At 62.0% G+C, this 27,077-nt stretch overlaps 1 protein-coding gene across 1 annotated transcript in view; it reads right to left on the reverse strand.

Moving 5' to 3' along the window:
• KIF21B (kinesin family member 21B) overlaps window positions 1–26,219 on the reverse strand; it is a 39,018-nt gene extending 12,799 nt beyond the window's left edge. Inside the window, 17 exon segments of the mRNA XM_050911189.1 lie at window positions 343–411; window positions 854–961; window positions 1,134–1,333; window positions 2,007–2,198; window positions 2,495–2,612; window positions 3,079–3,160; window positions 3,429–3,653; window positions 4,145–4,208; window positions 4,323–4,512; window positions 4,917–5,112; window positions 5,730–5,845; window positions 6,352–6,519; window positions 6,902–7,036; window positions 7,269–7,418; window positions 10,489–10,671; window positions 11,045–11,267; window positions 26,182–26,219. Of these exon segments, the coding sequence (XP_050767146.1) occupies window positions 343–411; window positions 854–961; window positions 1,134–1,333; window positions 2,007–2,198; window positions 2,495–2,612; window positions 3,079–3,160; window positions 3,429–3,653; window positions 4,145–4,208; window positions 4,323–4,512; window positions 4,917–5,112; window positions 5,730–5,845; window positions 6,352–6,519; window positions 6,902–7,036; window positions 7,269–7,418; window positions 10,489–10,671; window positions 11,045–11,267; window positions 26,182–26,219 (2,457 nt within the window).
• Window positions 26,220–27,077: the final 858 nt, after the last annotated feature.

The raw sequence follows: 27,077 nt of genomic DNA on the forward strand, positions 1-27,077 counted from the left end.
GCCCAAACCTGTCGCCATCACCCCCAGGTCCCCGCAGGACCAAGAGCAGTTGCTCTGGAAACCCAAAGCCCTGGGGCCATTTGTGCCTCATGGGTTCCCCCTTCTCCCTCATAGCCCATCCCCTGCCGCTGGGCTCAGCTGCCCTGGGAGACGGGTAATTCCTCTGCTGCCTGCAACCATCTCCTGCCTGCTTACTGAGCCACAAAAATCCTCCCACCGTTTTGGGAAACCCTCTCCCAGAGCTGGCACTGTCTGGAGGACAGGGTTTCTCTGAGCCAAGCGCTGGGGCCAGGACCCCCATGGGGGCTGGGGGATACATGGAGGCAAATATTCCCCCCTCACCTCCTGGGTTTTCCTCCGCAGCACTATTTCCTGCTGCCGCTTCTGAGACTCCAGAGCCCGGATCTGAAACTGCACGAGAGAGAGACACCCTTGGGGTCCTGCCCAGCCACCCCAGCGATGGTCGCAGTCCGGGGCTCCCACCACCAAAGCTTGGGGCAGTTACTTTGGCACAAACAGTCTCACTCCTGATCTTAATAGCGAGCAGGTTTCCAGCCTTGAGGCTGGCTCTGATGGCACATTGCCCCCCGAGCATGGTGGGGAGCTCACAGCGTCTCCCACAACCACACTAGGAGCTGCGGGAAGCCCTTGGGAGCCATTCAGCCAGGTGTGCCCTGCTGGGGCTGCGCGGCCCCTGACGAGGCCATGGGTGCAGCAGGGCCCCAAGCTTCACCATCTGATATTTATGAGCACCTCGGAGTGCCAGAGAGCAGGACAAACATCCACCCCCAGCCAGCCCAGTTCCTCCCCGCACAGGGACACCCAGCGGCACGTGGGCGGGCTGGGCTCTCACCTCCTGCCGGCGCTGCTCCTTCTTGAGCTGCGCGATCTCCCGATTCCTCTTTGTCTCTGCCAGCCGCCTGCGTTGCTGCTCCTCCCGCATCTGCTTCATCAGCGCAACCTGAAATGGGAAGATACCGTGTGTCGGTGCAGGCACCCGACTGTCCCAGGGCACCCACGCACCAGACAGACAGATGTCCTGCACTTGCCACCAGGAGTGGAAAACATCGCTTCTGAGCAGGGAGCCAGACTTGACCAGGGGATGCCCTCCCTGCCCTGGCATGTCCAGGTACCTTTGCCTTCTTCATCTCGGCCACCTCCGCCTGCAGCTTCCTCAGCTCCCGCTCATAGCGGGACTGGTTCTTGAGCAGGCGAGCATGCTCCTTCTGGGCTGCCTGGAGCTTCTGCAGGTCCCGGTTCATCTCCTTCAGCCGCTTCTCGTAGTCTGCTTTGATCTTGTTGGCTTTCTCCTCCGTGTAGCACTCCATGGTGCCTGGGGGAGCGAAGAGAGGGCTTGCAATGGCCATGCACCCTGGGCTCCTCCTGCACCTACACACCCTGCCTGGAGGCACCGGGTACTGCTCCCTCCCCATCCTGCCAGAGCCCTCCCTCACCCCTCTGCTCTGGCTCCGTCACAGGCTGGGGTCTGTCTGGGGGTACCCGCTGGAAGAGATGGGTTAGGGCTCAGCACAGGGTGGGGACAGTGAGTTACAGCACAGTCGCTGGGCTGAGAGGAGCTGCAGACCTAGACCTACAGCCATGTGCATGGGTGATCCTGCCCTGCTGAGCCTAGAGATCAGCTACAGCACTAGGTCTTTGGGGTCTTCATGTGCCCCTCAGCACCTCAGTTTCCCCAAGTGTTCCCACATCTCATGAAGTGGTGTTCAAGGCTAGAAGAGGCTTTGCCTCGCCATCCTTTCCAGCCACCTCTCCAGCACCAGCCGGGGTCAGGAGCTCTTCGGCTGACTAGTCCCGCTCCCACGGCAAGACAAGCAGGGTCTTGGGGGTCCCAGGGGCTCAAGCAGAGGCAGGGGGATGGCAAAGCTCTACCAGAGCCAGTGTTGCGTGCAGGGGGTGGATGCCTTGACTCTGAGTCAGCTGGGGAGGGGCAGGGACTTGGGCCCAATGCTGCGGGGATGGGATCCCATGGGTGAGGCGGTTCTCACTGAGGTTCTGCAGGACCCGGTCACGCTCCAGCTGTGTGTCCCGAATCTTGTTCTGCAGCAGGATCAGCTTCTCCTCGTACTGGTGCTTGAGGGTCTGCAGGCGCCGCTGGCTGTTCTCCAGCTCATCAATCAGCTTCTGCTTGATCTCTATCTCGCAGGTCAGATCCGCCAGGTCGGCCTGGAAATTCACGGCTGGAGGCCGGTGGGGGACAGTCAGGCTGGGAGGGATCAGGGAGCATTGCTCCCACGGCCCCACTGAGCCACAGCACAAGCAGAGGGAGCTGATAGGAACCCACATCGCTGGGGAGCAGCAGCACCCCAAAGAGCGCTGGAGACTCCCTGCGGCAACCCTGGTGCTTTTCCAAGCCCCTCAGAGGAGACGTGGCCGGGGCACGGACTCTCCCTTCCCAGGACCAGAGCTCAGTGCCAGGAGACACCAGCAAACGCACTCCCATACCCTGGGCTGCACACGTGGCTCCACACTTTACCCTTCTCCTCTGCATCCGAGTCTGAGTCCACCAGGCTCTCTTCACTGCCTGAGTCCTCATCTTCATCCTCACGTCCATCCTCTTCCTCACAGCCACTCTCATCCTGTTCCTCCTCCTCCTAAGAGACGAGTGCCTAACCTCAGCTTGCAGCATGACCTTGCCCTTCTCTCCTCTTCCCTCCTCCAAACCTGAGCTCACCCCACAGCGATGGGCTGCAGCCCCCACAACGGGACTCAGCTTCCCACACAGGATGCACAGGGGCTGCAGCACCACTTCTGGACTCCCAGTGCACACTGTGGAGAGCAGCAGCTCTCTACCCCATCCATCCTTGCATCCATCCCCTCCCAGCTCAGTAGCACTGCATCGTCCAACCCCCCATTACCTACGCTTATTGAAACCAAGCCCAAAAAGATGTGGGCTCCTTGCTCCACAGCAGGGCTGGCTGGGGAGCATCCAGCTCCCCCCTGCTCCCACGACCCATCCAGCCTGCTTGCAGGGCCAGGATGAGCTTGGTCTCTCTCCCACGTGGGGAGATGACAATGACACCCAAACACCCCCTCGGTATGAGCACGAAGCCCGCTCACCTCTTCCACCTCGTTCTCATCCGTCTCCTCCCCATTGTCCTGCTGCAGTTTCTGCCGCTTCTTAAATGCTTCCTTCTCTGGGCTGGGGGTGAGCAGAGGGGTGCTGGTGAGTCCCAGCTCACCTCCTGCTTTTGGACCCTTTGGGGAAAACAGCCTCTGGGATCGTGTGGTGGGTGAAAAGGAGACCAAGGCCAAGGCAGCACTGGGAGGGGATCCCAGATGTCTGGCCTCTGTCGTGGTGCTCTGGCTTTAGCATGGATGGGGGAAGCAGGATACCCAACCCCACAAGGGCAGACAGGGACCGACACGCAGCCTCCCCCTTCCCAACATGGCACAACAGCTGCCTTCACCTTTTCCTCCGCTGCCTCCTCTCCTTCTTTTTCAGGCGCTCCAAGTCCTGCTTGGCCCGTCGGAGGACATCAGAGGCCTCCGTCTCCACCGGAGCAGCAGGGCTGCACAGGCCGGCCAAGCCAGATGCTGGGGACGAGCCCATGGAGTAGGGGGGCCGGGCAGAGACACGTGAGAGGCTGCGACGCAGAGACTCGTTCATGGACTCGCTCTCCAGGAGCTTCGTTCTAGGGAGCAGAGACAGGATGTGGTCAAAGAGGGGACATCCCACTGTCCCCAGAGGAGGGAATCTTGCCTGGTTTTAGGATGGTGTGAGCCAGAGCCAGAGTCACCACAAAGCCATTCCCATTCATGTTGGGTCAGAAGGTCAGGATGCTGCAAGACAGGGTCCCAGGATCGCACAAGACACTGGGATGGACCCAGCTTTGGGGGGGCAACAGTCCCTGGGAGACACCAGGCACTCCCGCCAGGATCTCCCCCTCCATCAATGGCCACACAAAGGATGACAATGGCCAAAGCACTGCCCGGCACCAAGGCTGGGACTCCTACAGCCCCAGTGTAGCAGCAGTGCAGTCAGCTGCTATTCCATCAGGGCTTACGACTCACCCCAGTGACGCTGGAGGCACAGAGCTGTGAGCCACACCTGGGCTCAGACCCCACCACGGCACCCACCGGCCCGGGGACCTGGGTGACTCACCAGCCCCCATGCCCAGCTCACCTCAGCTCTTCAATCTCCCGGATGTAGTTCTGGATGAGGGTGCCGATGGCTTCATTACCGTCACCTGCAGGAGCAGAGGCGCAGGTAGATCAAGGCAGGACATGGGCTGTACCACAGCACCCATCCCAGCTACGCTGGCTGGGCTGACCCACCACACCATGCACTAGCCCAGCCTCACCTGCCTTGGCCAGCATCAGGTTGGCCTCCTGGCTCATGAGGTGGGTGACCCTGCTGTTGATAGCATCAATGGCCTCCTGCATGGCCTTCACCCGCATGCGCAGGGCGCTGTTCTCCTTCTGCAGCATGGCGTTCTCGCGGAAAAGGTCGCTGTAGCCCTCCGAGCCATCCTCCCCAATGACCCGCTTGCCCTGTCGGGACAGGAGGGGAGTCCCTGAGTGTCGGGCAAGCTGGGACATGGGGACCCATCACTGAATCCCTGGGGCCAGCACCAGCCACCAAAGCAGGGGCAGGGACAAATCTAAGGACCAGGGAGGCCTGAGCTCAACAGGCAGAGGGTGAGAGATGCTTCAAGGCTTCTCCCTCCCTTAGCATCCCCAAGAGACTTGCCCAAGGTCCTGCCTGTGGCAGGGCAGGAGCTGAGCCCCCGTCTCTTAAGCCTCCTGACCTCTCTTAGCGATTACCCCTATCAATAGGGGCAGAGCATGGTAGGCAGGAGGGTCTTTCCCGCTAAAACCACCCCAATTCAAACACGAGGAGGAGGCTTTCTGCTCCTGCCTCCACCCCACCTCTGCAGACTCGCTCGGCCACTCACCGCCTTGTACTCCATCAGCTCCATCTGCAGGCGGGCGATCTCAGCCCGCAGGGCACTGATCTGCTGACTTGTCTTGTCCTGGTTCACCACCACCTTGTTCTTGATGTTGCGAGCCCGGTTGGCATACTTGAGTGTGTTCAGGGTCTCCATGAAGTCCCGGTCAGATGGGCTCACGCAGGCGATCATGATGGTTTGGCTTGGGGAGGTGAAGGTCAGGGTGAAAGGACAGTTTCCGCCACCCTGCGCCAACTTGGCACCTGGAAACCTGGGACCCAGCACAGGCCACATGCCCCCAGACACCCATCCTAGGCCCTTCTGTGTTTTAGAACCAAGGTATAAACTGGGTTCAGTCCCTCCCAGAGCCAGAGTGCTGGCAAGACCCCATGAGCAACACATCAACAGCACTGAGCAAAGCCAACCTCCACCAGCCAGCCCACACATGCCAGGATTGCTGGGGAAGAATGGGCTCTTTGGAGAAGTACCCCCAAAGCAGGCAGGGAATTCAATCTGTCCCATGCTGGGCAAAACCACCTGCCAAGTCCCAGATCTGCAAGGGCTCCAGAGTGTTTTGCACCAGCTAATTCTGCCAAAGCTGGCTAATTGCGCCTGGGACTCATGAGGAGCCAAGGACTTTACATCTGCAAATTCATGCACTGCCTGCCAGGAGGCATCCCCTCCCCACCGGGCAACCCACGAGGCATCTGAATCCTGAAATAGCTCCTACATGGCTCCATAGACCCTCAGCCCTATTTGCAGGGGAACAGCCCCTGCAGTCCTCTCCCAGGGCTCAGCCCAGGCCTGGGACCCCCTTACCTGTTGCCCCCCAGGGAATCCTGCAGCAGGCGGGTGAGCTTGGAGTCGCGGTAGGGCACGTGCACAACTTTCTTGCTCTGGTCTCCAAGGGCACTAATGACGTTCCCCAAGGCCAGCTACCAACACAAAGGAAAAGCCCCCCCCAGATTCAGCCCCTGCTGAGAATACAGCTGTCACATAGCCAGCACCTCAGGCCTGGGGCATGTGCACAGGTTTGGGGTGCAGGAAGTGGAGGCATGGGGCTTCCCTTGCCCGTCTTAGCATTCGCCCCCCTTCCCTAGGCTGTGCCTCTCAGCCACATGCACTGAGGAGCAGCATCAAGCCCTGGAGGTTTTTTTAAGCTCACGTTAGCAGACCTTGACCTTTTGGGGACTTGCACCCTTGTGCCCAGCTGTACCCCTCCCCATAGTCCTGCCCTCAGCAGCAGAGCTGTGTCCTCACCACTACTATTTTGGATTGTGCATATTCCTGCCCACAGGGCCAGGTAGCATAAACCCCAGCAGAGACAGCAGCAACCCCAACAGCCCAGAGTAGCTCCAAGCAGGACCCAAAGGTGTCCCAGGCTCCCCCAGGCATGCCCTGCCTCCCCACCCCCCTTGCACACTGGTGCCCAGGGCCATACCAGCCCACAGTTGATGGAGATGCCTTCCTTTGCTCTCTCGCCAGTAGCACCCGTTCGCTTCAGCCTCTCTGAGCCAGCCAGGTCTACGAAGTGAAACTTGGCCGTGAGGGTCTCATACTCAGTGGTGGGCTGGGCCCCGTCCAGGAGGCTGGTCACCTCCCCGTTCACCTGCGGCCAGGCACAGATGGAGAGGGTCACCACCACGGACCCAGAGTGGGCAGGAGCTCCCTCGGCCGCACTCAGACATCAGGAAAAGCCTGAGCATTCACCCTCCACATCCAGCCCCTCAAGGATGGGGGAGAGGATCCCAACAGCAGCTTGCTCTGGGCCATCCCTTGGGCCAGACCATCCGTGCCTTGGATGGGGCTGCTCCAGGGCAGACCTCAGCTCCCATTAAATGCTAATGCTGGCTATGACTGGAAAGAAGAAAGACAAAGCCCTGCCTCTCTTTGCAACACTTCAATCCCTCTCCCTTTTCCAAGGGACCCCCCACATTGCCTGGGTATCAGAATCAGGAACAGCCCAGTCATGAGGCAGGAGTACATCTCACCAGCTCCGGGCGGGTGCACACTCTCATCTGGCACAGGTGAATGGTGAAGATGGCATGGGACCGGGAGCTCTGCACGTTCATCTGGGTGCTGGCGGTGGTGCGGGAAAGGGCCCCCTGTTTTAAGCACTGGATCAGCTACAACGACATGGGGCAGGGAAGAACGAAACCTTGAAGCACTAGGGAGTCAGGACAGCACCCTGCTGCAGCCCAGCGGGCACACCGACCTCTCCCTGCATCACCCCAGGGCTGCTCTGTCCCATCTCAGGTGAGATCTCCCCCTCGCCTGGCTGTCCCCACGTAGCACATCCCTGGCCGGTGGGCCCCCAGCTGCCATCCCTCCTCCATGTCTGCCCCATCCCACACCCACCTCGTCCTGCGAGCTGATGAGGCGCGATGTGACCCCCGTGGTGTAGATGCTCCCGCTGGCATCCTCATGGATTTTAATGTTGGATTTGCGGTGGCGTGCGTCAGGGTCGCGGGCACTGTCAAACAGGTCCAAGATCTCCTCGTTGTAGAGCTGAGCGGGGCGGAAGCAGGTGCAGGGTGAGTAGTAGTAAGCAGGAGGCTGCTAGAGCCTGGCACAGTGGGACTGACAGGAGCTGCCCTCTGCCATCCTGCTGCTGCAGTCCTGAGAGCCAGGGGACAGGCCGCACAGCTTGGGGTGCACGTGTTCACACATATGTGCACGTGTATGTGCTTAGGCAAGGGTGACCAGGAGAGTTGGTGTGTGTGCAAGTGTAGGAGAGGACAAACAAGCACGTGCATGCAGATAGGAGACGATGTGCAGGCAAGCTCTGACCTGCATGCATGGGTACCCAGCTAGGACAGGATGCCCAGAAGGAACAGTGCATGTGTGCACGCGTGTGCGCAGGCGTGCATACATACGCCTGTCTGCTCCGCGAAGCTCTGAGCTGCAGTCTGGGTTGATTCCAGCTGCCCCACCCTGTCCTGTCCCTGGCCCACGCAAGTAGCTGTGCGGGAACCGGGACACTTTCAGAGCCCTGTCCCCAGAGCCTGAGTGGATGCCCGGGAGCTACGCATCCCCCCAGCCTTCCCTGCTCACCCGGGGAACCTCTGGCCACACGAGCCAGTGGAGCCCCTCTCCCACCACAGCTCCCTGAAGTCACCTCTGCTGGGCGGAAAGGGGACAAGGGGGACCAGGGAGTACTGGACAAGCAGGAAAAACCCTGAGGACCCAGAGCTGACAGAGGATGCCCCCATCCATATCTTGACCCTGCAGCATCCTCTCTCACCCTGGGGCAGAGGGACACCCCTGCCCGTCCATCCCCCCCCCCCACCACTCAATGCCACACATCACCCTCTTGCACCCACGTCCCAGTGCAGCGAGCAGGGTCACCCGAGGACCGCAGGCTCCTGGCCAGCAGAGCGGATCAGGCTAATCCATCCCTGGCTGCCCCAGGTGCAAACAGGCTCCCTGGGGGTTTAAACCCCGCTCTGACAGCCTGCTCCCAGGAGGAGAGTCACAGGACGGGGATCAGCAGGGCCAGATCTTGTACCATTGCCGGGACAGCAGGGTTGGTAACCAGCATCTGATGCGGCCACGTGCTCATGCTGGCACAGGAGAGCCATTATCGCCACAAAACCCTCCCTGGGTTGCCTGGATAAGGGTGGCTGTAGGACAGGTCTTGGCGCAGCGGCACAAGAGCTCCTGGTTTGATGTCCATGCCTGGATGGTGGACCAGTGGGCAAAACCCTCGACAGGCTCCGACGGCCTTGGTCACTGGGCCATCAGGCAACAGGTTTTTACTCTCCCCACATGTAACAGGGCCCTTGGAAAGCCTTCAAGCCCCCCCAGCTGGCAGATGGCCCCCTCACCCTGGGGCTGCCAGTGTCCCACTGGGCACGACTGGCGTGGGGAGAGTGACCATGAGTGGCTTTGAAACACAGCAGAGGAAGCCTTGTTCCCATCCTCCACCGCAGCCACCGGACAAACATCTCTGAGGCTACTGTGAGAGCCAAAACCACCAGGGGTCAGAGGTGGTGAAGAGAGAGTGAGGCTACAGGAAATCCCCACGCAGCTGGTGTGACCCCATGCAGGGCCACTGCTCTGTCACCCCCAGGTGCCCCTGGGGTTGCGCTGGACCTCTTGGTCTGCAGAGATGCTTCCTAGGATGGCCTGGGACAGAGGCAGCACAGGCATCCCCTCCCCAGTGTTCATCCTTCATGTGTCCCAACCCTAACTAACAGGTCACCCAGCTCCTTGGGGCAGTGTCGGGTCATCCCAAACTGAGTGGGAGAAACTGAGGCAAGGGAAACTATAGCTGGACAGCAGAGGATCTCCTAGAGGGCAGATACGGGAGGCTGAGAGGGAAGGGAAAGTGCGTCCCATAGGGTGAGGGGACACACATTGGGCTGAAGGCCAGTATCTGATCCTATAGCCCAGGGAAGACAGGACTATGCCCCGGCCCCAACAGGGTTAGGGGACTTTCCAGCAGGGAGAAAGCCGGACAAGATTCATCCCCCAGAAGGACTCTAGAACAGGCAGGAAATTGTCCCCATTTCCATGCCAGCCCACAGGTTCCCCAGAGTGGAGCCCCACGAGGCCGAGGATGTGTGGGAAAGCAGCCAGGAGCTTGGACAGGCCGAGTGGTGGGGAGGGGAGGATGTGGCCGGACACAACAGCACCATGGGAGCTAACAAGGGCTCTGCAGATGGAAAGCTGATCGGGAAGGATTTCTCTGGCAAGGAGGTCAGGTTTCTCCAGGCCAGGTTTCTCCAGGCTAGGAGGTGACTTTGTGCACTGCTTCCCCTCTCCAGGCCATCAACATCTGGAGGAACCCAGATGTGATGGCCACCAAAGCCTCTCTGCCTGCCTGCCTGTCTCTGCTGGGCTGTATCCCAGATTGGGACACCAACCAGATGAAGTTTGTTCAGGAGCTCAGCTTTGCTCAGCACCACCCTATGTTTTCTCACCAGGGCCTTAAACCAGTTCCCATCTTGAACTTCTTTGCACTTTCACCCCAGGATCAGCCCCCAAGGAAACCGCTGCAGACACTCAAGGTCCACAGGCTTTCTGGGACAAACTTCTCCAGGGAAAGAAGCAGTTAATACAAGAGGCTTTTGAAATGGAGAGGCCAAAGCAGAGGCGGGAGAGGATGCAATGAAGCATTCTCAAGGTCAAAGATGCAGCAAAGGACATGGGAAATAACACAGCCCTTCCTCAAATCCCCACAAGAATGGCACTTTTTCCTCTCCTTGTTTCACTGGGAACACTAGTCCAGACCCAGGGGAGCAGGTATGCCACTACCCTTGACCTCAAACAGGAGTAAGCGAGCCCAGAGCCCCCTGAATCTCCAGAAGACCAAGGCACAAGCCCCTTCCCCACGGGGGGGCACTCCTGCAGCCAAGAAAGTGTCACCCCAGTTTGTGGCCATCATGAGATCAACAACATTCAGGTGCTTTGAGTCTCCTCTGCCCTGGCACGCATCCCCAGCCACACTGCTGCTGTGGGGTCCAGCTCAGCCGGGGAGCAGCCAGGACATGGAGGACTCAAGGAGCCCAGGACATGGGAGCTGAGCAAATGACAGGGCAGGGCCACAGTGTCACCCAGACCTGCTGTCACCCACCTCCAGGAACTGGGCGCTGACTTTGAACTCAGGTGCCGCCACGCCCTGACTCTGCGCTGCCCGCTTGCGCTCCTCGATGCCGCTGAAGAGGTGGCCGATGGCCCGCGGGATGATGCCCTGCTCATCCTCAGAGATGTTCATGTCAAAGCCAGTGCCCATGGTGTACGTCTTCCCTGCGCCAGTCTGCGAAGAGGCAGCGAGGGGGGAGCTGGCTGGGCCCTCCCAGGCTCAGCTCTGCCCACTGCACCCCACAGCTCCCCCTGTCACCCCAGGCTCCCCAAATGCCTCTCCTGAGCCCCTCTGATCCCCACCACCACACCGGCTCCCATGCTCCCACCCCAGCCCTGCCTCCCTCTCCCTCCTCCCACCCAAGGCTACCCCTTGCCCCAGCTCTCACCCAGCCCAGGGACAACTCTCTGTCTCCTCCACACCCAGGAGCTTATGCAGCCCCACCTGCCCTAACCTCTGCAGCTGCCATCTCAGCATCCCCAGCACCCAGCACTGCAGGAGAGCCCAGTGCCCATGCCAGAGCCCAAGGAGCAGGCAGAGCATGTACCTGGCCGTATGCCAGCACGGTGGCATTGTAGCCCTCGAAGCAGCCTTCGATGAGCTTGCCCACGCATGTCGTGTAGATCTGCTCCTGCCATGTGTCCAGGTCAAAGACAAAGTCGTAGGTGAAGGCTTTGTCCTTCCCCAGCAGCACTTGGGGCTCGCCAGGCGTCACTGAGGTGCAGATGTGACATCCCTCTATTTTCTCTTTGGACAGTTGGGGACGGATCCTGCAGGAAGAGAAGCAGGCTGAGGGCAGCCTCGGGGCTCACCCTGGTCCTGGGGGACACGAGCCTGGTCCTGAGGATGTGAGCGTGGCCCACGCAGGAACTGTGGCTGCTGCGAGCAGGGGATCAACAGCACCTCTGCCTGCAGCATGGAGCAAACAGTGCAGGGGATGCTTCAACTCCCACACCCAGCGACAACCTTGATCCATTTGTGGCTGAGACAAGAGGTTGGTGCATCCCAGCAATGCCACCAGCCACCTCTGCAGCCGAGGTGACAGGCAGGGCGGGGTACCACAGCACAGGCAGACCCGGTAAGGATACGCACCCTGCGCTTAAAACTGCCCTTGCACCAACAGCTGAATACGGCCCAGCGTAGCCCATACGGGGCCAGCCAGCCTCCTCACGCCTACGCTGGCTCATTCACTGCGATGCCCCCAGCCAGGCAGCAAGCTCTGGGCTGCACGTAGACACTGATCAATACATTGAAGCAGCCCTGACAGGGACTGCCAGGGTACGGGCGGGCAGCTGGGATGTGCTGCAGCCAGCTGTGCTCGCTTCAGAGGCAGCGAGATCAAACTGCAGTTACAAAGTCTTGAAATGCAAAATGCAAAAACATGACGAGACAGTCCCAGTGCCAAAACAACCGTCTAAACCAAACCACCGCCCAGCCCGATGGCTGTCCCCAGCCATGGACTCGGCAGATGGGAAGGGGACAGGCAAGGCTGTGCCAGGCTCCTGGCTCTGGCAGCATGCATGACCAACCTGCCACATCCCCACCCACCACACTCAACCCCTCCCCGAGAAATCTGGGTACAGAATGGCCGGACCCGTGCAGGCGCGGCTCTGCTTTGGTGCAGGCACTGGTGCATGTTAGGGCTGCAGCAGCTCCGGCTTTTGGTGGATGTGCTGGCTGCGGGAAGCTGGCTGGTCCCGGGGGACTCAGGGAGAAAGAGGGAGTGTGGAGCCAAGCGCCATGGCAAACAGCTCTCATTAGAGCTAATGACTGCATATCTCCCCTCCCTGGGTGCCTCATAAACACAGCTATTAATTCCTCCAAAGCCACATCGCTGGCAAGACGGCGCAGCGACCGCAGCAGACGCTTTGCGGGTTGGGGCTCTGCACGAGCCACCGCTCCTCACCAACCTGGCCTGCGGCAAGCAAAGCCTGGGAGGGCCAAAACCCACTGTGTTTGGGGGGACAGGGTGTCCCCAGCAGGGTGGGAGGCAGCGCGAGCACCCCGCTCACCCCGCCGGGAGCCTGCGCAGCAGACGTATGGGAACAGCTATGTGCGTCCGTGGGTATATTTAGCTCAGCAGCCACAATAGAAAGCAGCTTCTGATGTGCTCAGACCTAGACTTGCTCCTGTCGCCTTCCCAGGGTCCCACCCTCCTCCAGTAAAATTAACCCCAGCTTTAATTACTTTTCAACCAACATGATGCGCTTCCCCCCCTCCCCACCCCAGACATGCACAGCGACAGTGTCCCTGGGGAACGGGCAGAGGAACAAACTGGAACCACGGTATTTTTGAAAAATTTTTTTCTTCTCAAGAAAAATGAGAACAGGGTTTTCAGCAGAAGATTTCTTTCTTTTTTTCCCCCTACTCCCCCCAGGTGATTAAATATGTGCACGTGGGTTTGGAAGAGAGGAGGAGCAGCAGCGTTGGAGGGGGGTGCGCGCCCATGAATTTTCCATAGGGCATTTTGGGACCCACCTTGAGCCTGGCCATGCTGGGCTGTTCCAGCTGTCCACACGCCAACACCGATGTCTCCCCCACTCCTGCTCCCCAAACCTCGCTGCCCAGCCAGCTCTGAGCACCCAAGGGGCCCCATCGCTCGCCCTGGCTCTCACAGCCAGGGGACCTGCGGGGGCTGGAGGGGACCCAGGTGCCAGTCCTCACCGTGCTCCCCCATGCCGTCCCATCTCCCCAGGGTGACTGGAGATGCGGGAACACCCTGGGAGGGTCCTGCTCTCCAGGCAATCGGCCAAGCATCACCCGGGGATGTCCTTGGGAGCTGCCGCCAGCTGGTGTGCGAATACTAAGGATCCCCGCTACAAGAGCAGGACAAGCGGAGCAGGAGGGCAGGGATGAGCGCCAGCAGCCGCAGCCCTGCATGGGATGGCGCAGAGATGCCACCCAGCATCACAGGAGATTTACGTGGCTGCTCCTCCGGCTCCCCAGAGTCCAACTGTCCCAGCTCTCCCACACTGGGTTCCAGGAGGAGCATCACCATGCCAGACACTGGGCAATGTGAGACCCAGGCACCACGATACCTCCTCCAAACATGACATAAACACCTGCAGAGCCAGCACGGGCTCTCTCCTTGGCCCTGTCCTCAACTCCACCAGGTGACGCTGGGGGAGCTGGCAGCGCTTGCCGTGCTCTGCCTTAGCTTCCCTGCTCTGCAACAGAGATCAGCAACTTTGGTGGTCATAAAGCCACCATCTGAGTGCATTCTGGCACTCCTTGTCCCTACCTCTACCAAAAAAGATGCTGGCCACGTCCTGTCTGTCCGTGGGTCCACAAGAACTGGGTGTGATGCTGTCAGGGCCCAACCTGCGGGACAAGGGAGCTGCTCCCTCACCTGCGTCTGGACACAGCCAGCCAACTGGCTCTGTGGCTGGTCGTGGGCCACCAGCCAGAAGAACAGCTTGTGCCCAGCACCAGGACCCACTGCAGAGCCAAACACGCCGGGGTGCCCTGTCCTAAAGGGCTGGGACATCCACAGCGAGCCCAGCTGATCCCCTGGGAGCCCATGGCACAGGCTCCTATGGTTATGTGGCAATTAGGGACTTATCTGCTAAGCAGCAACCAAAATAAACCAGCACTTAATCAGTGGGGTGCTTCCTCACCAGCCCCCCAGCTCAGGCAGGAGTGAACCAGAGCCCCAGCTCCACTGGGCAGCCTGTGCCCGGCCATCCCCATGCTGGCACAGGTGACTGCTTCTCCTGCTCAAAGCCGGAGTGGGGAGGACACAGGCTGTCCTGGGGCCAGCAAGATGATCAGCGCCAGCCCCATCTCCCTCCCGCCCATGCTGATAAACCAGCCTCGGCACAGGCAACACACCCAGGGAGGACAGGGCCGGCAGGACCACAGCAGCACCACGAGCTCAGCCACCACCTCTGGCCCCTCCATGCTCAGCTCACTGTGAAGGGACGGTGACAAGGGACTGAGTGCCCAGGACAGAGCTGCACGGTCCTGGCCGAGTGCTCCTGCCAAGCAAACCTGGTCGCTTCCCAGCCCTGGGCACCAGACACACAGGGTTGGTAGGCAGATGGATGCACAGACAGAGACAGAGGCGCAGGCAGGGGTGGAGACCCCTCCTTCCCCAACTGGCAGCTCTCACTGGGACGATGACAGGCAGCATGGCAGGGGCCTGCCTGCTCCAGCATCAGCATCCAAACCCGGCAGCACAAGCGGCGTGTGCGCCAGGGAGAGCCCGCAGCCGCACGGGTACACAAAGGGGACCTCAGCTGGGAGCCTTTCCATCACTCTCCTTCCCTTCCCTGCCGGGCTGGCAGGCTGTGAAAGCGCCGTCTCCACGGCTGGGCTGCCAGGGCAACCGAGCATCTGGGAGGAAGGGGGGAGCGGGTCCCACTCCCCGAGAGGCAGGGAGCTTCGGCGCACACACGGGCGTGCTCAGCGGCAAGCACAAAGACCAAGTTGTTCAGCGCTGCTGCCCTATGCCAGCGTTTGGCCGGGGAAGGGGGGAGCCAAGCAAGGCTGGGAGCCAAGTGCTGGATGGGCACCGCAGGGCAGCCAGCTCCCACAGGCAGCCTTCGTAGGGTCGGCTTGGGGGTCCCTCCAGCCCGGCAGGAGCAGCCCCCCTGAGGACAGACCTGCCCATCCCAGCATCTCAAGCCCTGCAACCAGTGGAGGGGATGGGGTTCGCCACACCGGGCACAGCCAGTATCCCCATGTCAGGGCTGCATCCACCAGCAGACACCACCAGACACCAGTGCACCGAAGGGAGGCTGTTTCCTTGCACAGGAAGGCACAATTCAGCTGACATGGACTGCTGGGTTCATGTCCTCATGTCCCCCTGCCTCCTCACCTGACTGCCTCGGTTTCCCCCCTCCCAGCCCACCGCTATGGTAACCCCAAGGGGCTCCAGAGCATCCTTTGGCCACCAGCACTTTGCCAAAGCTGTGGCAGCACACTCCCATAGCCATCCTGCCCACAGTGAGAGCCACAACACCCTCCCACACCAAACTGCCTGCACCCACAGCCAGGCACACGCCAAGCTTCCCCCAGGCTGCGCCACCCTGCCGAGACACAGCCGCCCCTGGGGCAGGGTGGCCATCCCACCCGGCACAGCCCGGGCAGGAGAGGATGGGCATGGGGCCAGAGGGGATCCAGCCTCCCTCAGACCCATCGCCCAGCATCACCGACCTCAAACAGGAGGTGTCCCAGCTCCCCAGGGAGGCCGAGCACACCGCCACTCACCAACATTTCTCAGCACTTGCAGGGGGCTGCAGGGCAGCCACTCCAGATTGGGGGTGTGGGCGACCCCCCAGCTGCAGCTGCCTTTCGCTGCGTTTTATAACCTTGCAACTGTGGACGTGCAGAGCCTGCCCTGGCTGCAGCAGGGAGCTCCCGTCCCTCCAAGACCGCTCTGGGAGGGAGGGTGGCTGCCTGCAGACCGCCAGCAAGGAGCAGTTCCTCTCCCCTCCCGTGGCCAGAGCCGAGGAGGCTGCCCAGCCAGGCAGGGCTGCTTTCCTAGGGAGCAGAGCCAGAGAGCCGGGGAGCGGCAGGTGGAAGAGCTCCACAGCATTTTCCCTCTCTGTGCCAGGCCCCGGAGGCTTGGAGCCACTTGCTCTCGTCCACCCTGTCTCCAGAGGGGCAAGGCTGCCCGCTGCAATGCTGGCAGCTCCAGCACCAGGTGAGGGGCTGGGGCACTGCCCCCCTGCCAGTGTGGGCTGGCAGAGGTTGGAGCTGGCAGACCCTGACCAGCCGCGCAGCCCGGCTGCTGTGGATGTGCCTGCCAAGACAGGCGGGCTGGGCAAGCCCAGGCAGCGCCTGGCTCCGCTCCCCACATTGCCCGCATTCATCCTGCTCCCATCCCCACTCCCTGCATCACCTGCGTTTGCTCTGCTCCCATCCCTGCATCACCCTGCTCCCCACATCGCCCGCATTTGCCCCATTTCCCCTCCCCACGTGACCTTGCATTCACCCCACTCCCATCCCCACATCACCTGTGTTTGCCCCACTCCTGTCCTCACTCCCATCCCTGCGTCAACCGCGTTCGCCCTGCTCGCGCTCCCTCCAGCCTCCCCAGCGTTGGAGCTGCAGGAGCATCTGCCAGACAGCCCAGATTCACATGTAGCCCATCTGCCAGCCTCTCTACCCCCTCTGCTCCCCCCATGCTTTGCTCTCCTCTGCCCCAAACCTGCCCTCCGTGCTTTGCTGCTGCCCTGCGATCCCACCCAGCAGCACAGGGCAGCCAGGAGGAGAGCAGCTCTAACATCGTCCTGTGCTCCCCTAGGACATCCTATGGGTCAAGGACACCCTGGGCATTGCAAACCCAACAGGCAAGACAGTGTGTGGCACATGGGGTGCAGCGTGGCGGTGTATGGGGCACTCAACCTGGCCAAGCAGCTCCCCAGGCAGCCAGGTGCTTCCAGCATCACCAGGGTAAGATCAGAGCAAAGTGCTCCAGGTTTTCCCATATCTCCAGGCCAGCAAAGCAAGCGTGAGGCTGCCCACACTCACCAGCAGACAGCGGCTCCCCAGGCCTCAGCTCAGTGTGGCTTGATCCTGTGGGGGGATCTGCCCCCTTGCCCAGGAAGGGATGCCCTCGGCCCCATTCCCCCCTGAGCCGGGGTCCCAGGAGAGGGCTGGCTGCCAAGCGCTGGCTGTTTGCACACAGGTTGCTTTGGACCCAAATCGAGACAGTTAAGCATTTAATTACCACGGCAGGGAAGCAGCTCAGCAATCAGAGAAAATTGAATCAGGCTCCCCGGGGACTGCCAGGTCTGGTCAGCAAGTGCTCCAATTAAGAGATATAGCAAGCCACCTCCTAGCAGGAGCGAGCACAACATAGGAAAGCGCCGGGCTCAGCCTGCCTGCAGAGCCACCCATGCCACGCAATTGCTGCCTGTGCTCCAGCCAAACACCGCCAAAGTAGAGGGTGCCATGGCCAGCACGGCTGGACCAGCACTAGGGGCAAGATGGAGCTCCCTGGCTGCTGGGTCCCAACTCCCCCGCAGCGCCGGGCAGCCTGGGGACAGGCAGGTCCCCACAGAGCTGGGGTGCGCGTGGAGGCGTGCTGGACACAGCTCAGTAGAGGGACATGCCTCTATCCCACATCCAAACCCCAAGGAAGCGACGCCAATACAGATCCTCTGCATGGATGTGCCCAGCTCCCGGCTGCGCAGCCTGCTCCCCTGCTGGGCAAACCCCACTGCCTTGGACCTCAGAACCCTCCGGGCCCCCCCTAATCCTCCTGCTCCAGGCTTTCCCAGGCTTAGGGAAACCTTTAAATGAGGCCTTGGCAGCCACCATGTGCTGCTCATTAGCTCTGGCAGGAGCACACCGGTGCTGAGCCGTGCCATCTGCTCTGCACCGAGACCCACCACGTGTCAGGGATGAGAGACGTGCTGCCTGCACAGGGACCCAGCACCTGGAGACACCCAGCCCAAGGCAGCGGGCAGAGACCAGCAGGGCCCAGGGGAAGCACAGGATCGTGCTTTACCCAGCCTAGAGGGGAGCAGGAGTGGACTGAGTTGGGATCTCCCTGGACTCCTCCTTCACCCCCATAAGCAACTGGCAATGCCATCAGCTCTGTGCTGGACCTGCCCAAGAGAAGAGGCTGGGAAACACTGCAAGGATGTTTGCAAAATGGCAGACCCAGGAAAGTCACCTGCAAAGGGGTGCAGGGCCCCAAAACCCCAGGTGGGGTGGGTAGCGCAAGGAAACACACATGTGGCAGCACACACAAGTCGACGCACACCCCGGCAGGGCCCCCGCTCCCCTCCGACCACGTGGGAATGGCCACAAAACCACCAGCTCAGCAGCAGCGTCAGCAATTACTGGAGAGCTATAGGAAACCATTGTTTGCCAGGAAAGTCTGGGCCTGATGGGCCATCAGCCTTACCCTGCGGGGGCACAGAGATGCCATGGGTCTGACAGAGACAGAAGGACACAGTCCCCCTCCCAATTCTGCACCCTGGTTCTGAGGCTCCCATTTCCTCCCAAGCCAGTGAATCACACCCACCGGGTCTCTCCCTTTCCCAGGTGCCCCTGTGAGGTCCCCATGTCCCAGTCCCACCTCAGTACTGGTGCACCCATACTGGAGATAAGGCTTTCCTGGCCCCCTGAAAGCAGGTATGCCTGCAGCCCCCCGGCACGCTCTGATTGCCACTGGGAAAACAACCCGATCTTGGCAGAAGGTGCTGCAACCCCAGAGCCCACAGGGGACACCTGGAGCAACTTGCCTGCAAGACAGGAGAGCGGGTGGCACAAAAGAGGTGTCCCCTCAAAAAAAAAAAAAAAAAAAAAAAAAAACCCCAAGCCCTTGGCCAGCAGGATGGGGATGCTACGAAGCACCCAGGAGCAAACCTGGTCCCACAGCTGGGAAGGGAACAGGCATATTTTAGGCACATTTTGTCCTAACATCCTCCTCGGGCAGATGCAGCATGAAATAATAGACGAGCAGAGACCACAGCGACATGGCCCGAGAGACCCCCCCCTCCTAACACAGGCAGGGGCCGGGTTGTGCCTCTCAGCCCTGCAACACTGGGCCAAGGAAGTGCCCTTGCTCAGTGCTTGGAGGGCAGAGGAAGGCAAGGACCAGGAGCCCAGCTCCAGCCTTTCCCCCGCAACATGATGCCTTTCCTCCTTTGCCAGCATTGCTCATCTCCTCCCAGACCAGTGCAGGGATGGAGACATCCCACTCCTGGCACCCAAGCAGCGTGCCCCCAGCACACCCACGGGGCTCTGCCAATGGGTTATTTGGATTGTTATACCTGGCAGCGCAGAAGCTTGCATGAAGCTCACGGGACCCTTGCGACTTCTGGGGAAGAGTGTGCCGAACAGATCCGGCATATCCCACCCTGCCCCATGGAGCCTCCTGCCCCCGGCACCTCCATCCCTCTCCCCTGAGCACCCATACCTGGGTCTTTGGGCTCCAGCACTCAGACGTGTCCCAGGCTATGGTGGCGGAAGAAGGAATAGCCCAGGGAAGAAGTCGGAGGCAGTTTGGTGCCTGGTCAGGCTGCACTGCTCTCCGGGGAGGGTGCTGAGAGCCTGCGGGGCCCTGGCTGCAGCAAAGCTCAGGGACGGTGGGGCAGAGGGACCTTTATTAAATCTTTCAGCCCTGGGGAGGGCCAGGCCAGTGCAGGAATGCCCCTTGGGCCACCCCAGTGCCAGTCTCCAGAGCTCTGCCCTTGGTGCTGGCCCAGACGTGGGGCTGGCGACACTGGGAGAACAGACCCAGAGCTCGGAGAGGGGCTGCTGAGCCACCCCCCCAGGACACCACAGAGGCACCCACCAAGAACAACAGCCAAGCATGGGTGGATGTTCAAGCATGGGAGGTGTTCACAGCCCCGTGGGGTTACGTGGGGTGGGAGGACCATGGGACAGGGCAGCTTGGGGCCAGGCTCGGCTACAGCAAGCTGTGACAAGAAACCTCCCCCTCCATGTGCTGGCCCCAGGGAGCTGCACAGGAGGGGAAGGGATTTCACTGGGATCCCTGGGACCTCGGGCTCTGCCCTGAATCCTCACTTGGAAATGGGGACGACGACTGTGTTTTGTCCATATGGAGCAGGGCAGAGGGGCAGATGCCAAGTGGGATGGGGCTGCCAGCTGCCCCTGGCCTCACAGCAGTGCAGAGCCAGCGGGGACATGGGGACGTGCCAGGGCAGCAGTGGAGCAGCTCCCGGTCTGCCTGGAGGGGAAGGGGTGGAGGGAGGCCGGTCGCCTTCCCTCCCACCAAGCCAAAGCAGAAACCCATCAGCATCCGACCAGGGCGGGAGTCACCCCACGGCATGCTGATCTCCTGCAGCCCGGCGGCAGCTGCCCTCACAATCCACCACATCCCAAACCTGCTGGCTGTTTAACCAGCGACAGGGACTGTTTTGACAGCCGCCGGCAGGAAACAGCCCCGTGGGACCACCAGGGCCAGCCCCCCCCCCCAGCAGGAACAGCATGACAGCCGCCCGGCCAGGGCTGGCTCCTCAGTTAGCACTGGGCTCAGCGGGGGTATCGCCTTCCTTCTCCGGGGGCCAGGAGCTGTGTTCCCGACAGCTTTGTTTAGGGCTTCATCTCCTGCAATTTTCTCCTGCCCCCAATTTCGCTGCTGGTGCAGGAAAGCCACAGCTGGCTCTGTCCTCTGGCGTAGAGACAGCCCCAGCCTCCCAAGTTCCTGAGACTTCACCGCATTACTTATTTAAATCCCTTGCTGATGGGTGATGGGTACAGGCACCAAAAGCCTCTTAAAGATTCTTTGCTCGGAGCGATGCTGCAGGCAATGGCGTGTCTTCGTTGGACTGCAGGGTGCGGCCCTGCTCCCCCCTCGCACCGGCACCGTCTCCATCCCCTTTCTAACATTTCCGCTGTAAAAGCCAGCGAGTGCGTGCCTGATTGAAGCCAGGCACAGAAAAACCCCTCCCGCCCACACACCTGGGCTCAGCACTTCCCTCTGAAACCCCGTGGGGCCCCCCACCCACCCAGACCCCAACATCTCTCTCCAGACTGGGGAGGCCAATTTAACCCTGCTCGCTGGGAGCCAAGAACACGCACACCCCTGTGTCGCACCGGGGCTGGGAAGCCCCAAAGTGAAACCAAAGAGCAGCAGCTCGCCTGGATGGGTTCAGCACAGCAGCAAAACAGCCACAGGACATGGGGGACCCCCGCTGCCAGGGCTGAGCTGCCCTCGGTGGAGGCAAAGGATGAGGAAAGCGGCTGGGGGTGCCCACGCCAGTGCTCTGCCTGCCTGGCACCTCCAGGCTATAGCAGCCTCCTGAGATATTTCCTTCCTGGGATCAGGGCTGCTTGCCAGGCAGCCTCCCAGCCCCTGCAGATGGAAGATGGGGCACCCCAGGGCTGGGCTGTCCCCCCTGTCACCACAGGAGCCGGGCACATCCCATGCAGTGGGGTGGGTTTGCCTCATCTCTCCCCTGCACGGCCCTGTGACATCTGAGCAAAACCAGCCCAACGCCAGGCAGACCTGGCAGGAGACAGTGTGCCATGAGCCACTCCACAGCATCCCCCCAGGACCACGCCGAAGGGGCTCAGAGCTGCAGCAGCACCGTGGTGATGCTGGGCAGCGGGTACCAGCCTGTACCACCCCTCTCCATGCTGAAGCCCTTGGGCAGCATGCGCACCGGCGTGCCACGAGTTGGGCTCACATCACCTCTCCATCCAGAACCAAAACTGCCCCGGGAGAAGCTGGTTTGGAAGGGCTACAACAAAGCCACCTCCTCGGGGACCGACCCCAGCTGGACCCGGAGGCTTCAGGTCCGCAGAAACCATCCCAACAGGCAGAGGAGCCCTGGCCACGTGGCAGCAAAGATGCCAGGATCCTGGCAGGGCTGGGAGCCCAACTGATCCTGGCACCTGGCCTTTGCCAGCATGCTCCCACTGAGCCAAGGCCCTCTAGGGCACATGGTGATGGACACGTGAATCTGTCCCGTCCCGAGTGGCACATCCCGTCCTTTTTCCCAAGGAGGAGGTGGGAGCAGCTCCCTGGGGCAGAAGACAGCCAGCACTGGCCTGCCTGTGTGGAGCGCAGAGCATCACGGCAGGAGTGTTTATGAGAGCAGCAGAGCACTGGAGGTTGCAGGGTTTAAATAAACTTGAAATCCGACTCAACTTCCTTCCCCAATTTCACAAGCTCCGTTTCCTGAGTCTCCGCAGCCGGCCAGGCGCGCTTGGGTGCCGCGGGCAGCTCTGGCACAGGGGGTGCCACTTTCTCTCCGATGAGCTAGCCAGTTTGAAAGTGCCCTCAGGGAGCATTTGTGCAGCCAGCCCAGCTTCTCAGACCTGCCCCAGCCAAGGATTTTAATGGCCTCTGGGTCAATACGCGCCATCAGCCCTTCCTGACACAGCAAAACCACCCGCGCGAAACGGGGCTGGGCTCCACCTCCTGCAACCAGCACTGTGAGTCTCACTCCCCCGCTGCACCCCTGGCTCGCTGCGGCTGCAAGAGCCGACAGCACCTGACTGCGAGCTTGGGTGCTGCAGGGAGGGGTGCTGCAGGGAGGGGTGCTGCAGGGAGGGGTGCTGCAGGGAGGGGTGCTGCTGAGGCTCAAGGGGAGGCACGAGCCTCAAGTCGACAGCTGTGCTCCCAGATGGAGGGCACGAGCGGGGAGCTGCCGAGCTGGCTGCGTTGCAGCCACCCATTTGAAGGTCACCTACAGAAGGAAACGGCAGTTGTTGCCTTCCCCAGTCTCTGAGGAACTCCCCCCCAGCAGCAAGGAGCGAGGGCTCCTGGGCCACCCCGCTCAGCACCATGGCGGCGGGCAGCAGCTTCCCGGCTGAGTCCGTTACATCGGCACAGAGTGCGCGGGAGCCCAACCCGCCCGCTGCCGGCAGCTTGGCCCCATCGCTTCCTCCCCAGCGGCGTCTGCCAGAGCCGGCAAGCTCAGACGCGCCCATGAAGCGACACGCCAGGCTTAACGCTGATGGGCAAGTGAAGGCAGACCCTGCCTGCAGGGAAGGCGGGAGTCAGTGCAGGATCCAGCCCTGCCCTTGCAGACGGTGCAGGTCTGAGTTGCAGGTACAATGTGCAGGTACAAATCAGCCCCTGGGCCAGGAGCAGCCGCTGGGCCTGCATTTCCCTCTGCCAACAGCAGTGCTGCAGCAGGTACCAGCCATTTCACTCCTGGCACGCAGGAAGGCTAAATAATGCCCCCATGCCCCAATCAGTGGCTCAGTGCCCGGGTTCTTTGGACCCCCAGTGCCAACGGGGCAGCCAGGGTCTCCCGAGGGGAAGATGGGGATCCGTGAAGTTGACAGTGAAACGCCACAGCATCTCTCCTGCCAGGCCAGGAGAACCAGCAAGACCTGGGGTCCCCCCAAGGACAGCACAGCCCCACCACCCCTGCTCCTTTGTCCCCGCTCCTCCCACTCTGAGGGCTCTGTGAGGCCCCAGAGATGGGTCCCGGTGGCTGCAGCACCTCTTGACATCAACTGGACCATCCCCATCACCCAGCCATTTAACCCCAGCAGCACACGGCGCCTTCCTCCAAAGCCCCCATCGCTTCCCAGTGTCCCCAGCCCTTCCCCAGGCCCCACCTCGCTGCCACCAGCAGCACGGACACAGAGACCCCAAAGAAATGGCACAGCTGACACATTCGTGTTGTTATAAAGGGACAAAAGGGGAGCTTTGATCCGTGTCCTGCCGCAGCCCAGAGGCATTCAACCTCCTCCATGCTCTGATGGCCGAGGGAGGTGGGATCTGTGGGCACGTTTGCTCGGAGGGTGGGGGGTCTTGGAGTCTCCCACAGCCCAGCCGCTCCACCGGCGGGGTGTCATGAGCGCTCACAAAGGAAAACCTCGCTCTGCTCCCAGGCCAGGGCAGGAGGTGACCCATCACCAGCCCCCCAGGGCTGATTTGTCAGAAAAGCCGGCTGGTCCGCAGAGAGAGCGGCTCGGCCCTTGCGCACTCAGCCTAGCCGCAGGAGCTACCTTCCCGCATGGCACTGCGACCTGCATGCTTTGTCTCGCAGCCTCCTTGCTCCCAGCCCTCCTCCTTTGTCCTGCCATCTCACCTTCGCCACCGCATCGCCCCAGCTGCCCAGCACCCACCGGCTGCACCAAGTGGCATGCCAGCTTGCTCCCTCAAGGAGGGGGTGGGAGAGAGTTGGACCTCCCCCTCCCCGATCCTCGCCATGGACTCCCCAGCCCCACTGCAATGCTGCATATTCAAGTCACCTCCTGGTCATGATCCCTTCCCCGTGCACTGCACAGTCCTCGACCCCATCGCTGGCAGGGGCCAAAGGGATTAGGTGGGAAGAGCCCAGCAGAAACACCTCCACAGCCACCATCTCCAGCAGCACTCACTCCATCTCCCAGGCAAAAGGGACCCCGGCCTTGAGCCGGGCCTTTGTTAACAGGCTTCGTCCCGAGAGAAATGCAGGATGGAGGATGGGAAGAGTCCGGCCAGCAGGAAATCTCCACCCCCAGCCACCGGCATCACTCAGTTCCCGGGTCAGTGTCCTGGCATGGAAACCCCCGCCTTGGCACAGCCCAGCCCTGCCCCTGCACAGGCATCCCAGCAGCACCCGCATGAGGGGGATGCTGTCACCTCCCCGGCAGCTCCCCCATCCTTTAAAACCAGAGGCTGGCCCTGGTTCTCAGCCTCTCAAACAGAGCAAGGCAGAAAATCACCATCACCTGCTTCCAAGACAGGAAGACTGGACGGGCAGGCAGCGCTGGGAGGTGTCCTGGTGCACACACAGGCATGCACACGCACACAGACATGCACGCACACAGCAGCGCGCACAGCCCCATCCTCTCTCCCTCCATCATTGATGCTGCACCTAGCATCTTTTGTGCTCTCGCTCTGCCCAGGCAGGCGAGGACCAGCCAGGGCAGTGCCCCCCGCAAATCCTCCTCCGAGGACTAACGCAGCCCCCCTGCAGACTGCCATCAGCACCCCAGTGTGCCTCGTGCCATCAGGGGTGCAGACAGGGGGACACAGCATGCCCTGCCCTCCCCAGGGTGACCCCACAGGCCCATGGTGGGAGACGAGGCAGGCACAGACACACAGGGAGGTCGGTGTAACGGCGTGGGGCTGGGCCTGCCGAGCCGTGTCCCCACGGGGACCCGATCCTCCCCTCGCCCAGCTCCACTCTGACACCCTGCGCGGGAGCTTGGGGCGCCGAGGGCCAGGCCGGGCTCACGCTTGCCCGGAAGACGCGGGCTGACCCGGCGCAGGCACGGGCCGAGCAGGGGGAAGCCGCACGCGCGGTCCCTTCCCCACACTGGCTGCCACGCGGGACAGCAGCGCCGGCCGTGACAGCCGGGCAGGGTCCCTCCCTGCCTCTCCCGCTGGCCTCGGCGGGGCTCGTACCCCCCCTTCCTCCGGGGGCTCCTTCCTCCTCTTGGGGCAGAGGGAAGCAAAACGACGCCGGTCTGCGGGACCCCAGCGGCTGTGCACAGAATACACCCAGCCTGGCACGGCGCTAACAAAGAGCCCCCCGGTTTCACCCACCCCCGTGGGGCTCCGCAGGCGATGCGTGGTCTGCCCCGCCGGCTGCCGCCCAGCCCAGCGCCCCTCGAGCTCCCGCAGCACCCCCCCCGAGCCCCCGCATGAATTAGACGCCGCCGGCAGCTCCTTTATTGAGGTGCACGATCTGGAAGGCGCATTGTTCCCAGCCGGAGCCAGCACAAAGGACACCGAGATGCCGCATCGTTCCCTACCACCTAGCGGGGGGGGGGCGGGGGGACAGGCAGGGACCCCCACCCACACCCCCCGGCATCTTGCCCGACACCACCGGGGGGCCAAACCCACCCGCGACGCAGCCGGGGGCTGCCGAGCTGCAAAGGCTGGGAGACAGCCAGCTCTCCAGGTGAAGGGGCCGGGGTTTCCCAGCCTCGCCCCCCGCCCCTGGCCGCAGGGGATGGGAAGGCGGGTGGGCATCGCTGGGCTGCGCAGCGGGGGAGCCGGTGGGGTGAGGGGGGCAGGCAGCCCCGAAACGATGCGGAAGGGGGGGAGGACAGCGGCGGCAGTGGGGCGGGGGGGGGGGGGGGCGGCAAAACCCGACTCGGGGGGGGATTCACTGCCCAGGCATGGGCAGCGCCGAGCCGGGCATCCGCAAGCCCCCTGCCGCCCACACGCAGCTGCAGCCCCCACCCCGCCGGTGGGCATCGGGCCCCGGGTGCGCCGAGCTCCCTGCGGCACCCCGGGGATGCGCGCCCCCCCAACCTCCCCGCCAGAAGCACCGAGCCCCCCAGCCCAGCCCCGGCACTCACCTCACGGCCACCTTGACGCAGCTGTCCGGGGCCGCCATGCCCCCGCCGCCCGGGCACCGCGGCCGCCGCTGCCCGAGAGCATCCACGGGCGGCGGGCGGGGCAGGGCGGGAGGAGGCGGGGCGGGGGCGGGGCGGCCCCAGGTGCCGGGCGGGGCGGGGCGGGGCGGCGGGGCCACGCCCCCGCAGCCGCACTGCCGACACGCGGACACGCGGACACGCGGGGGAAAGGGCGCGGGCGCGCACACGCACACAGAGACACACAGCTGTCAAGTGCGCGCCCCGCACAGCCCCTCCCCACGCACACACACGCCCGCATCCCCCCCCGGTCGCACCCCACCTCCCACGCACTCGCACTCTCACACGGACTCACACTCACACGCAGTCATACACACACACACACACACACACACACACACGCTCACACTCACCTCCACATCTCCCCCACGGAGTCACCCGCACACACTCCACACAAAGGCATCCTGCCCCCACCCCGCACACACAGACACATTCTCTCGCACACACACAGACGCACTCACACACACACACAGAGTCTCTCACACACACGCACTCTCACATACAATCTCACACTCACACACACTCATGCTCACACTCACACACACACACTCACCTCCACATCCCCCCACGGAGTCACTCTCACACACTCCACGCAAAGGCATTCAGCCCCCACCCCGCATGCACAGACACATTCTCTTGCACACACACACTCACACACACACACTCACACACATATACACACGCACACACAGACACTCACACTCGCACGTACACACACACTCACACACATACACAGACACTCTCACACTCACACATACACACACACACACTCACACACACACTCTCACACACACACTCACACACGCAGACACTCTCACACT

This window comes from Gymnogyps californianus, chromosome 27 (genome assembly GCF_018139145.2).
Source record: "Gymnogyps californianus isolate 813 chromosome 27, ASM1813914v2, whole genome shotgun sequence".
In the NCBI taxonomy this organism is placed as follows: domain Eukaryota; kingdom Metazoa; phylum Chordata; class Aves; order Accipitriformes; family Cathartidae; genus Gymnogyps; species Gymnogyps californianus.